This window comes from Tamandua tetradactyla, chromosome 18 (genome assembly GCF_023851605.1).
Source record: "Tamandua tetradactyla isolate mTamTet1 chromosome 18, mTamTet1.pri, whole genome shotgun sequence".
NCBI lineage: Eukaryota > Metazoa > Chordata > Mammalia > Pilosa > Myrmecophagidae > Tamandua > Tamandua tetradactyla.
The window spans coordinates 29,143,806-29,156,432 of record NC_135344.1 but is presented as its reverse complement, the minus strand read 5'-3'; the positions used below and the strand labels follow the sequence as shown (position 1 = coordinate 29,156,432).

General features: G+C 37.9%; 1 protein-coding gene across 1 annotated transcript in view; it reads left to right on the top strand.

Annotated features, from left to right (window-relative positions):
* Positions 1 to 10,611, top strand: part of LOC143662401 (netrin receptor DCC-like) — a 294,187-nt gene extending 283,576 nt beyond the window's left edge. The window contains exon 19 of the mRNA XM_077136090.1: positions 9,899 to 10,611. Within this exon, the coding sequence (XP_076992205.1) occupies positions 9,899 to 10,611 (713 nt within the window). The remainder of the gene's footprint in view (positions 1 to 9,898) is intronic.
* Positions 10,612 to 12,627: the final 2,016 nt, after the last annotated feature.

Below are 12,627 nucleotides of genomic sequence, written 5' to 3'. Positions count from 1 at the left end.
ACAGAGAAATCTTCTGCCATTTGAGTTGTTTTTCCCCTATAAATTAAGGTGTTTCACTCTCACAGCTTTTGACTTTCTCCTTTGTCTTTGTCTTCCAGAAATCTATGATGTGTCTTGGCATGGATTTCTTTGAGATTGTTCTGTCTGGAGTTTACTGAATTTCTTCAAGGTGTAGGTTTATGTCTTTTCACCAAATGTGGGGAATTTGCAGCCATTATTTTGTTTAGTTTCCAGCCCCTTCCTCTTTTTATTCTCCTTCTGAGAATTCAGTGACACAGATATTAGATCTTTTGCTGTAATTCCACAGTTTCCTAAGACTCTGTCCATTCCTTTTCTCAGTCTATATCCTCTGTTGTTCAGATAGGTTTATTTAAATTGTTGTATCTTCAAGGTTACTCATTCTTTCCTCTGTCCTCCCCATGCTGCTATTGAACCTACCCTTTGAGTTGGTTTAATTTTGGTTATTGTGTTTTCTGGAATTTATTTTGGCTCTTCTTATGACTTCTATTTATTTGCCAATATTTTTTCTAGTTTTTTGCTTAGACTTTGTAATTTTCATTGTTTCATATGTGCTCACAATTGCCTTAAAATCCATGTCATATAATTCCAACATCTCCATTATCTCAGTGTTGATATCTATTGATTGTCTTTTTTTTTTTTTTTCATTACAATTGTGGTTTTCCTAGTTCTTGGTAAAATGAGCAATTTTAAGCTGAAACATAGACAGTTTTTTGCATATGATTTGAAAATTTAGATATTAAAACCTTCTGTTTTAGCCAACTTCTTTTGATACTACTCTGGCAGGGGAAGGGAGAGTGCTGCATCATTTCTGCCAGGTAGGGGTGGAAGTCCAGTCTCCCCACTTGGACTTCACTGACATCTGGGTAAAGGGAGGGGCTCTTCATTGTTACTGCAGACCACCTAGCCTCCACTGACACTAACCCAGAGGGAAGATAGAGTGATGTCTCATTATTTCCAGAAGGGGGTAAACATCCAGACTCTCCACAGAGAACTCCACTGACACTGTGAGAAGGTTTGTAATTATTGGTAACCTGAAGGCCCAGATACCCACCTGGCCTTTATGGTGGTGATGGGGGACAGGTGGGGCGTCTCATTATAGCCTGTTGAGGATGGGATCTAGGATCCCCGTAGGCCTTTACTGATAAGTGCAATGGGTGTGGCCACCGTTTTTGGTTTTTGTATGAGATTAGATTGTAGTAGACCGGTTATTGTATAAAAGTTTCTGCCTTACTAAGTTGCCTCTTTGCTGTATTTTGACTAGAGAAAGCAAGTGTGAGGCTTTTATTTTTATCAGTGCCGTTTGGTTGCTAGGTTGCCAGCTTCTCCAGCTCCAATTTTGGTATATGTAAGCCAAAAAGAAAATCCAAGGAAACCCCTGTCTTGTTCATCAGGCACAACAACCCTAACTTGTCTTGCTTCTTCTCTTCACTTTTCAGAATCTTCCTATGATTTTGTTTTATGTGTAGGATTTTTAGCTAAAGTTAGCGGGAGGAACAGGGAAAAGTACATCTATCCCATCTTCCAGAATTATTGTGAAATTTAGCATATTGTTGTAGGAACAAGTGCTTTGAGAAAGATGCAATCAAAATGAAGATAGTAAAGAGAAAGATATCTAAATTGTTGAAGGAGATGGTAGAGTACATAGCAACTTAAGTCTGGAAAATTATTCTTCAGGAATATAATACTAGGATCACAGGGCCTCTCTCATATTGTATGTCATGGAACTGGAAGCACCCTTTGAAAGTCTTCAAATTCCGCTCCCAGTGTTTTTAAATGAGAAACTGAGGACACAGAAAAATAATCACTTACTACCATTCCAGAGCTATTGATGGTAACATTAGTGCCAAAATCTAGGTTTATTAAAAGAATGTGCTACCCCATTTGGTGGAAACAAATTACTTTAGCTAGCAGAAGGTGCTGAAAATATATTTCAAAAAAAGTTTATGACTTAAAATAATGGATTTCCTTCACAATGCTGGTCTGAAAACAAACTAGATGATGGCCATGTCATTGAATTAAGAGATTCTCCCTAACCATAACCCTCTAACCTCTAAGGGTTCTCTCTAACCCTCCACATATGATGGAAGAAATGATAGGGAAAGAAGGTAAAATGGCATCAAGTTGTACTATTATAGTTCAAGTATTAGGGTACTAGACATAAATTCTTTAGTGTATATTTCAAATTTGTTACCAGAGAGATATCATCTGTAAATAGAAAGGATTATAAATATAGCACTTTCCCTGATTTAATAATTAAAAATGCAACTGAAGGAGTAAAATGCCAAACATCTTTGAAACTTAAACCTTGCATTTTCCCAGTGAGGGCAGCTCTTTCTAATGGACTTTTAACTTAATGTGCAGATAAGAGATACATATTTAGTGGTAATATTTACATGGCAGGTAGAAAAAGAAAATAAAGACTGTCACCCTCAAACAATATTCTGATTTTAATAAACTTTTCTTTCATTAAATTTCAAAACAGGAAAAAAATTGGGTTTATTTAAGGATGGCCAGTGATCTATCTAACCTAAGAACTGCTTTGGAAACAATGTGTAATGGCCCACAATAGATTTCTTAAACTGAGGCACTCTCTAACATTCATAGTTTATGAAGAACTGTTCACTGAAACTTAGTTGTAATTTCAAAAAACATGATATTTATTTTAAATTCAGGCATTTAAAAAAACATACCTTAAAATTTTTCTCAGTAAAACTACAGGTAGGTGGTTCTTCCGATACATAGAAAAAAACTATTCTAGTTAAGAAAATAAATCATTGAAATCAGTGATTTGATATTATACACATTCTAAGTGTATCAATGAATGTTATAAAATTAAAATGTTAGCTTTGTCTTGAGATCAGAAGAAAAAAATACGACTCAAGTGATTACTTCTGGATTTTCTTCCAGCTGGTTTTCAGATGAATTCATATGTAGTTTTGTTCTTTCACTAAATTAACTGATTCAACCTGTTGATTTTAGTGTTGTGTAAACATAATCACAATGTTTTTCATGGTGGAAAAAATGAAATACCACAATACTGTTCTGATCATCTAACCTGCTAAATCAATGGATTTCCAGTTTCCAGCATTGTATTGTTAGCAGCTTTGTAAAATTATAACTTTGATACAAGTTTAAACTCACAGAAAAATTTTAAGAATGATATAGGGAACTCCTTTATGCATTTTACCTAAATTTGCCAGTTATTGTTTTATCCTATTTGCTGTCATTTGTAGTCTCTGCATATGTGTGTCTGTCTGTCACACTTGTAATCTCTCTCTTTCCTCTCTCTCAAAAGAGTGATAGCTATAGGTAGAGATAAATACATAATTCTCTTGCCCTTGTAAGCTATTTCAATTTTTTTAATGGCCTGGAGGAGTTAGGGTTTCAGAATTTCTTTAAATATATAATAATAGTTTGACTGAAAAAAAGGCTCAGAGTTAATCCTTCTGCAGACTTTCAATGTGTGGATAAAGATTTTCTATTAATCATAGAAACTATTCTTGCATTATAATTTTAAATATTAATTCAGTTTCTTCATATTACATTTCTTTTCAGTGACTCCAGTTGTATGTATTTAGTTCTTCTTTATCTATCTTCCATTTCAACCACCTTCTCTTTGGCTATTTTTATTTCTTTCTTTATCTTATTTATTTCTTTGGACTTTTTCCTGCCTTTCTTCAATGCTTAAAAATGTCATTGGAATCAGTTCCGTTTGGGCATCTCATAATTTGTCTCCATTTCTGAAATGATTTTCTTTTTCTCTTATGTCTTTCTGAATTCCAGCAGTTCTCCCTAGGTTCTTAGGGTTTTCTGTACATTTCTTTTCTTTTCTTTTCTTTTTATTTTTTTATTTTTTATTTTTTTTTATTAACGGAAAAAAAAAGAAATTAACACAACATTTAGAAATCATACCATTCTACATATGCAATCAGTAATTCTTAACATCCTCACATAGATGCATGATCATCGTTTCTTAGTACATTTGCATCAGTTTAGAGGAACTAGCAACACAACAGAAAAAGATATAGAATGTTAATATAGAGAAAAGAAATAAAAGTAGTAATAATAGTAAAAAACAAACAAACAAACAAAAAAACAAAAAAACACCCTATAGCTCAGATGCAGCTTCATTCAGTGTTTTAACATGATTACTTTACAATTAGGTATTATTGTGCTGTCCATTTTTGAGTTTTTGTATCTAGTCCTGTTGCACAGTCTGTATCCCCAGCTCCAATTACCCATTATCTTACCCTGTTTCTAACTCCTGCTGGACTCTGTTACCAATGACATATTTCAAGTTTATTCTCGAATGTCCGTTCACATCAGTGGGACCATAAGTATTTGTCCTTTAGTTTTTGGCTGGACTCACTCAGCATAATATTCTCTAGGTCCATCCATGTTATTACATGTTTCATAAGTTTATCTTGTCTTAAAGCTGCATAGTATTCCATCGTATGTATATACCACAGTTTGTTTAGCCATTCTTCTGTTGATGGACATTTTGACTGTTTCCATCTCTTTGCAATTGTAAATAACGCTGCTATAAACATTGGTGTGCAGATGTCCGTTTGTGTCTTTGCCCTTAAGTCCTTTGAGTAGATTCCCAGCAATGGTATTGCTGGGTCATATGGCAATTCTATATTCAGCTTTTTGAGGAACCGCCAAACTGCCTTCCACAGTGGTTGCACCATTTGACATTCCCACCAATAGTGGATAAGTGTGCCTCTTTCTCCGCATCCTCTCCAGCACTTGTCATTTTCTGTTTTGTTGATAATGGCCATTCTGGTGGGTGTGAGATGATATCTCATTGTGGTTTTGATTTGCATTTCTCTAATGGCCAGGGACATTGAGCATCTCTTCATGTGCCTCTTGGCCATCCGTATTTCCTCTTCTGGTAGGTGTCTGTTCAAGTCTTTTTCCCATTTTGTAATTGGGTTGGCTGTCTTTTTATTGTTGAGTTGAACAATCTCTTTATAGATTCTGGATACTAGACCTTTATCTGATATGTCATTTCCAAATATTGTCTCCCATTGTGTAGGCTGTCTTTCTACTTTCTTGATGAAGTTCTTTGATGCACAAAAGTGTTTAATTTTGAGGAGCTCCCATTTATTTCTTTCTTTCTTCAGTGCTCTTGCTTTAGGTTTAAGGTCCATAAAACCGCCTCCAGTTGTAAGATTCATGAGATATCTCCCTACATTTTCCTCTAACTGTTTTATGGTCTTAGACCTAATGTTTAGATCTTTGATCCATTTTGAGTTAACTTTTGTATAAGGTGTGAGATACGGGTCTTCTTTCATTCTTTTACATATGGATATCCAGTTCTCTAGGCACCATTTATTGAAGAGACTGTTCTGTCCCAGGTAAGTTGGCTTGACTGCCTTAGCAAAGATCAAACGTCCACAGATGAGAAGGTCTATATCTGAGCACTCTATTCGATTCCATTGGTCGATATATCTATCTTTATGCCAATACCATGCTGTTTTGACTACTGTGGCTTCATAATATGCCTAAAAGTCCGGCATCGTGAGACCTCCAGCTTTGTTTTTTTTCCTCAAGATGTTTTTAGCAATTCGGGGCACCCTGCCTTTCCAGATAAATTTGCTTATTGGTTTTTCTAATTCTGAAAAATAAGTTGTTGGGATTTTGATTGGTATTGCATTGAATCTGTAGATCAGTTTAGGTAGGATTGACATCTTAATTATATTTAGTCTTCCAATCCATGAGCACGGTATGCCCTTCCATCTATTTAGGTCTTCTGTGATTTCTTTTAGCAGTTTTTTGTAGTTTTCTTTATATAGGTTTTTTGTCTCTTTAGTTAAATTTATTCCTAGGTATTTTATTCTTTTAGTTGCGATTGTAAATGGGATTCGTTTCTTGATTCCCCCTCAGCTTGTTCATTACTAATGTATAGAAATGCTACAGATTTTTGAATATTGATCTTGTAACCTGCTACTTTGCTGTACTCATTTATTAGCTCTAGTAATTTTGTTGTGGATTTTTCCGGGTTTTCGACGTATAGTATCATATCATCTGCAAACAGTGATAGTTTTACTTCTTCCTTTCCAATTTTGATGCCTTGTATTTCTTTTTCTTGTCTAATTGCTCTGGCTAGAACCTCCAACACAATGTTGAATAATAGTGGTGATAGTGGACATCCTTGTCTTGTTCCTGATCTTAGGGGGAAAGTTTTCAATTTTTCCCCATTGAGGATGATATTAGCTGTGGGTTTTTCATATATTCCCTCTATCATTTTAAGGAAGTTTCCTTGTATTCCTATCCTTTGAAGTGTTTTCAACAGGAAAGGATGTTGAATCTTGTCGAATGCCTTCTCTGCATCAATTGAGATGATCATGTGATTTTTCTGCTTTGATTTGTTGATATGGTGTATCACATTAATTGATTTTCTTATGTTGAACCATCCTTGCATGCCTGGGATGAATCCTACTTGGTCATGATGTATAATTCTTTTAATGTATTGTTGGATACGATTTGCTAGAATTTTATTGAGGATTTTTGCATCTATATTCATTAGAGAGATTGGCCTGTAGTTTTCTTTTTTTGTAATATCTTTGCCTGGTTTTGGTATGAGGGTGTGTTGGCTTCATAGAATGAATTAGGTAGTTTTCCCTCCACTTCGATTATTTTGAAGAGTTTGAGGAGAGTTGGTACTAATTCTTTCTGGAATGTTTGATAGAATTCACATGTGAAGCCATCTGGTCCTGGGCTTTTCTTTTTAGGGAGCTTTTGAATGACTAATTCAATCTCTTTACTTGTGATTGGTTTGTTGAGGTCATCTATTTCTTCTTGAATCAAAGTTGGTTGTTCATGTCTTTCCAGGAACCCGTCCATTTCCTCTAAATTGTTGTATTTATTAGCGTAAAGTTGTTCATAGTATCCTGTTATTACCTCCTTTATTTCTGTGAGGTCAGTAGTTATGTCTCCTCTTCCATTTCTAATCTTATTTATTTGCATCCTCTCTCTTCTTCTTTTTGTCAATCTTGCTAAGGGCCCATCAATCTTATTGATTTTCTCATAGAACCAACTTCTGGTCTTATTGATTTTCTCTATTGTTTTCAATTTCATTTATTTCTGCTCTAATCTTTGTTATTTCTTTCCTTTTGCTTGCTTTGGGATTAGTTTGCTGTTCTTTCTCCAGTTCTTCCAAGTGGACAGTTAATTCCTGCATTTTTGCCTTTTCTTCTTTTCTGATAAAGGCATTTAGGGCAATAAATTTCCCTCTTAGCACTGTCTTTGCTGCGTCCCATAAGTTTTGATATGTTGTGTTTTCATTTTCATTCGCCTCGAGGTATTTACTAATTTCTCTTGCAATTTCTTCTTTGACCCAGTCGTTGTTTAAGAGTGTGTTGTTGAGCCTCCATGTATTTGTGAATTTTCTGGCATTCCGCCTATTATTGATTTCCAACTTCATTCCTTTATGATCCGAGAAATTGTTGTGTATGATTTCAATCTTTTTAAATTTGTTAAGACTTGCTTTGTGACCCAGCATATGGTCTATCTTTGAGAATGATCCATGAGCACTTGAGAAAAAGGTGTATCCTGCTGTTGTGGGATTTAATGTCCTATAAATGTCTGTTAAGTCTAGCTCATTTATAGTAGTATTCAGATTCTCTATTTCTTTATTGATCCTCTGTCTAGATGTTCTGTCCATTGATGAGAGTGGGGAATTGAAGTCTCCAACTATTATGGTATATGTGTCTATTTCCCTTTTCAGTGTTTGCAGTGTATTCCTCACGTATTTTGGGGCATTCTGGTTCGGTGCGTAGGTATTTATGATTGTTATGTCTTCTTGCTTAATTGTTCCTTTTATTAGTATATAGTGTCCTTCTTTGTCTCTTTTAACTGTTTTACATTTGAAGTCTAATTTGTTGGATATTAGTATACCCACTCCTGCTCTTTTCTGGTTGTTATTTGCATGAAATATCTTTTCCCAACCTTTCACTTTCAACCTATATTTATCTTTGGGTCTAAGATGTGTTTCCTGTAGACAGCATATAGAAGGATCCTGTTTTTTAATACATTCTGCCAGTCTATGTCTTTTGATTGGGGAATTCAGTCCATTAACATTTAGAGTTATTACTGTTTGGATAATATTTTCCTCTACCATTTTGCCTTTTGTATTATATATATCATATCTGACTTTCCTTCTTTCTACACTCTTCTCCATACCTCTCTCTTCTGTCTTTTCGGTTCTGACTCTAGTGCTCCCTTTAGTATTTCTTGCAGAGCTGGTCTCTTGGTCACAAATTCTCTCAGTGACTTTTTGTCTGAGAATGTTTTAATTTCTCCCTCATTTTTGAAGGACAATTTTGCTGGATATAGGAGTCTTGGTTGGCAGTTTTTCTCTTTTAGTAACTTAAATATATCATCCCACTGTCTTCTAGCTTCCATGGTTTCTGCTGAGAAATCTACACATAGTCTTATTGGGTTTCCCTTGTATGTGATGGATTGCTTCTCTCTCGCTGCTTTCAAGATCCTCTCTTTCTCTTTGACCTCTGACATTCTAACTAGTAAGTGTCTTGGGGAACGCCTACTTGGGTCTAATCTCTTTGGGGTGCACTGCACTTCTTGGATCTGTAATTTTAGGTCTTTCATAAGAGTTGGGAAATTTTCAGTGATAATTTCTTCCATTAGTTTTTCTCCTCCTTTTCCCTTCTCTTCTCCTTCTGGGACACCCACAACACGTATATTTGTGCAGTTCGTATTGTCCTTGAGTTCCCTGATACCCTGTTCAAATTTTTCCATTCTTTTCCCGATAGTTTCTGTTTCTTTTTGGAATTTAGATGTTCCATCCTCCAAATCACTAATTCTATCTTCTGTCTCTTTAAATCTATCATTGTAGGTATCCATTGTTTTTTCCATCTTTTCTACTTTATCCTTCACTTCCATAAGCTCTGTGATTTGTTTTATCAGTTTTTCTATTTCTTCTTTTTGTTCAGTCCATGTCTTCTTCATGTCCTCCCTCAATTTATCGATTTCGTTTTTGAAGAGGTTTTTCATTTCTGTTCGTATATTCAGCATTAGTTGTTTCAGCTCCTGTATCTCATTTGAACTATTGGTTTGTTCCTTTGACTGGGCCATATTTTCAATTTTCTGAGCGTGATCTGTTATCTTCTGCTGGTGTCTTGGCATTTAGTCAGATTTCCCTGGGTGTTGGACCCAACAGGTTGAAAGATTTTTCTGTGAAATCTCTGGGTTCTGTTTTTCTTATCCTGCCCAGTAGGTGGCGCTCGTGGCACACGTTTGTCTACAGGTTCCACCAGTGAAAGTTGCTGTGGGTCCTTTAACTTTGGAAAACTCTCGCCATAGGGGAGGTTCGGCAGCCGAAGCGTCTTGGAAGAGTGCCAGTCGGCCCAGGGGTCCGAACGCAGGGAGGGTCGCCGGCCACCGTAGCATGGGAGAGCGCCCGACCGAATTTCCTATTCAGCCCGGGGCGCCAAGCGTGGCGGGAGGGCGCCAGCTGCCGCAGCCCAGGAGAGTGCACTGTTCCCAGCCGGACCGGGGAGTCACGTGTTTGGAAGGGACCCCCCGGTCACTGTTCTCCGCAGTCTGGGGATTTCCGACCCAACTCTCTCAGTTAGTCCGGGGGGCCTCTCATGGTGGGGGCGCCAGCCGCTGCGGCCCAAGGGGACCGCCTGCCCAATTCTGCCAGCTGGCCTGGGAAGGAGGAAGAAAGGGACTCCTGCCGCTTGCCGTCCCGCCCGGGAAAGCCCGCGCCCCTCGGCGATCTCACCGGAGCTGGTTCTCCCAGATAGTCAGCCGTTCCAGGATCGGGTACGCCGTCCCTTTGATCTCCGTCGTGGCTCCGGGAGCTGCTCTGTATTGTCTCCACTCCCCCAGTAGCTGTTCTTTTATTCAGCCAATTTTATCCGAGGCACTCTGGGCTCTCTATTTGCAGAAGGGGCAGTTCCTGGGCAGGTTCCCAGCCGAAGGGGCCTGCAGACCCACTCAAGAGAGGTACTGGCAGAATTTCCTCCGGCTCTTTCCACTGAATGCTGGCAGGGGTCTCTCCTGTCTGTTTGCTGCAACTGGGAGGCCCCCCCAGCTAGGCTCTTTCCAAAATTCCTCGGCAGTACAGGGCAGCTGGGAAAAGCGAGTATCAACGGGAACGGAAGTCAGGTTCTCAGAGACAGGTTTTTGACGGGCTCAGTGCTCTCCGCAGCAGGTGACAGGGGCCCGGTGGCCATGCCCCGGCTGCATCCCTGCCGCCGAACGGGCAGCGGCGTCCCGGGGCTGCGCGGGCACTGGCAAGCCGGCGGCGGGGTGCGCGCGGGACTGGGGCTCACGAGGCGGCTGCCGTGGCTCTTCCGACCAAGAGAGCAGCTGGGCCGGGGCCGCTGTCCAAGGAGGCTCTGGCTCCGGAGCAGCCCCCGCGGCTCCACGCTCCTCTCGCTCTCCCCTCACTCCTTCTGCCCTCGCCGCCTCCTCTCTCACTCCCTCCCTCTCCCTCCTTCTCTCTGGCTCACTCGGCTGGAGCGAGGAGGCAGCAGGAGCACGCGGCAGTGGTGGCGGTGGCGGCTCGGGCGGAGCGCGCAACACGCGGCGAGGGCCATTTCTTTTTTTAGTTTTTGAATATTTGATTAATTGTTGTTTTTCATATTCCAACTGCTTATTTGAGGATATTCAATTCAAAGTGGGGTGTTTTGTTACAATTTTCTTCTGTTTTATGGCTTCCATTAAAGGAAATTTTCATAAACTGAAATTATTTTTTCTCATTTTTTTTGTTTTCTTTTATACTGACTCTGTATAGATGAAAACTGCTTATGTTTATCCTTTGTAAAAAGTTGAGATTTAGGGTCATTTATAAGATTCCTGTTTCAAAAGTTTCCTCTTATGCTAGTGCAGCATGGTTTCTTTAATGGATGACATGTAGGGAAGGATTAACAGTGCAGCAAAGGATGAGTGCCATTCAATTTTAAGCTCTTTTGTTGTGTTTACGGAACTGAATTTTCCTCAGCAAAGTGTCTTTTCTTTTTCCCGTTTCCCCCCAGTGATGTTTTTCTGATGCTGCCATTTGTAATCCACACACTTTTTTTTTTATTATTATTGCTGTATGGCAGGGTTACATTTCATCATTTTTCCATGTGAGTAGCCTGTTATTGAAGCACCATTTGTTGAATTTTTGTTTGTTTGTTTTGCTTGTTTGTTTTGGGACGTGCACGGACCGGGAATCAAACCTGGGTCTCCCGATGGCAGGTGAGAATTCTACCACTGAACTACCCTTGTACCCTCTGTAATCCACACACTTTCATAGTACCTTTTTTTTTTTGCATGGGCAGGCGCCAGGAATTTCCCAGGTCTCCAGCACGGCAGGCAAGAACTCTGCTACTGTGCCACCATTTCTTGCCCAATGCACACACTTTTAAGTGTTCTGTTAGGAAGATTTTTCAAAAGTTTTACAATTAGAGTGTATTTTTTCTTATAATGGGTGATTCAGGGTCAGTCTTAGTGTCTATCCCCCTCTTCTCTGTTCAGTGCAGTGTTAACAGAGACACAGCTCTCCACAAAGCCTTGCGTAATGGCTTTGTTGTAATTTGTTACTCATTTTTGTGCGTACAGGCATTTTGAAGTTTATTGTGTTCTCTGCTTTTTTAGTTATGCTGAGGGAGTAGGATTTACATCATTTTATATGTCTTCATCATGGTCCTGTATAGTTTTTGGAGGTGTGTGATCAGATTCAGATTTAGGCAACTACCATATCCTAAGTCACCTGCAAATTTTTCCCAGAATTATTTTACATTTAAATTTCATTAACCGCTGAAGAAAGAGTTCATTCATATGATAAAAACAAAAACATAGTACAAAATGTTACATAATAAAACATACATTGGTCGTTTCCCAATCCCAAATTCCTAATCCCTCTTCCCAGTGAAAACCAATGTTAAAAATTTTATGTGTAACTTTCCTATGCAGTTATAAGATATTTATGTTTGCTACAATATCCTTTTACATGACTGTTACACAAATGGGTACATGTGATACACACTATTCAATACTTTGGTTTCTTTCTCTTATATATTTGTACTCAAATTTCAAATATACATATATCGTTCTTTCTCATTATTTTTAATGCCTCTTTAGTATATGGAAATTTATGGGTCAGCATAATGTTTTGTAATACTCACCCTTATATTTGAAGACTGTAGATTGTTTTCTGTCTTTTTTTGTAATAAGATTTCAGGTCCATGGGCCTGAAATATTAGTTTCATAAATTATGGAAAATTCACATAATGGACCATTTATGGAGCTGTTAAAAATTATATTACTGATTTATTAATGAAACAGAAAAATATTCATGTTTTCTTAAGCAAGTTACAAAAAAGCAGTATATCATTTTAAAAATATATTAATAATTATCCTATTATTTATATATATACAAATATGCAAAAAGTATCAATCTGAATTATAAACAGAGGTTCTTTCTGGCTAATGAGTTAATGGTTAATGTTAATGTTTTTACAATGAAAATATATTATTTAGATAACAATGAGGTAGATACTATTTTTTTAAATATCTGTAAATAATTTACACCAACTAGAATGGTTATTATTTGAAAAACAGAAAATAATGGTATTGGTTAGAATGTGG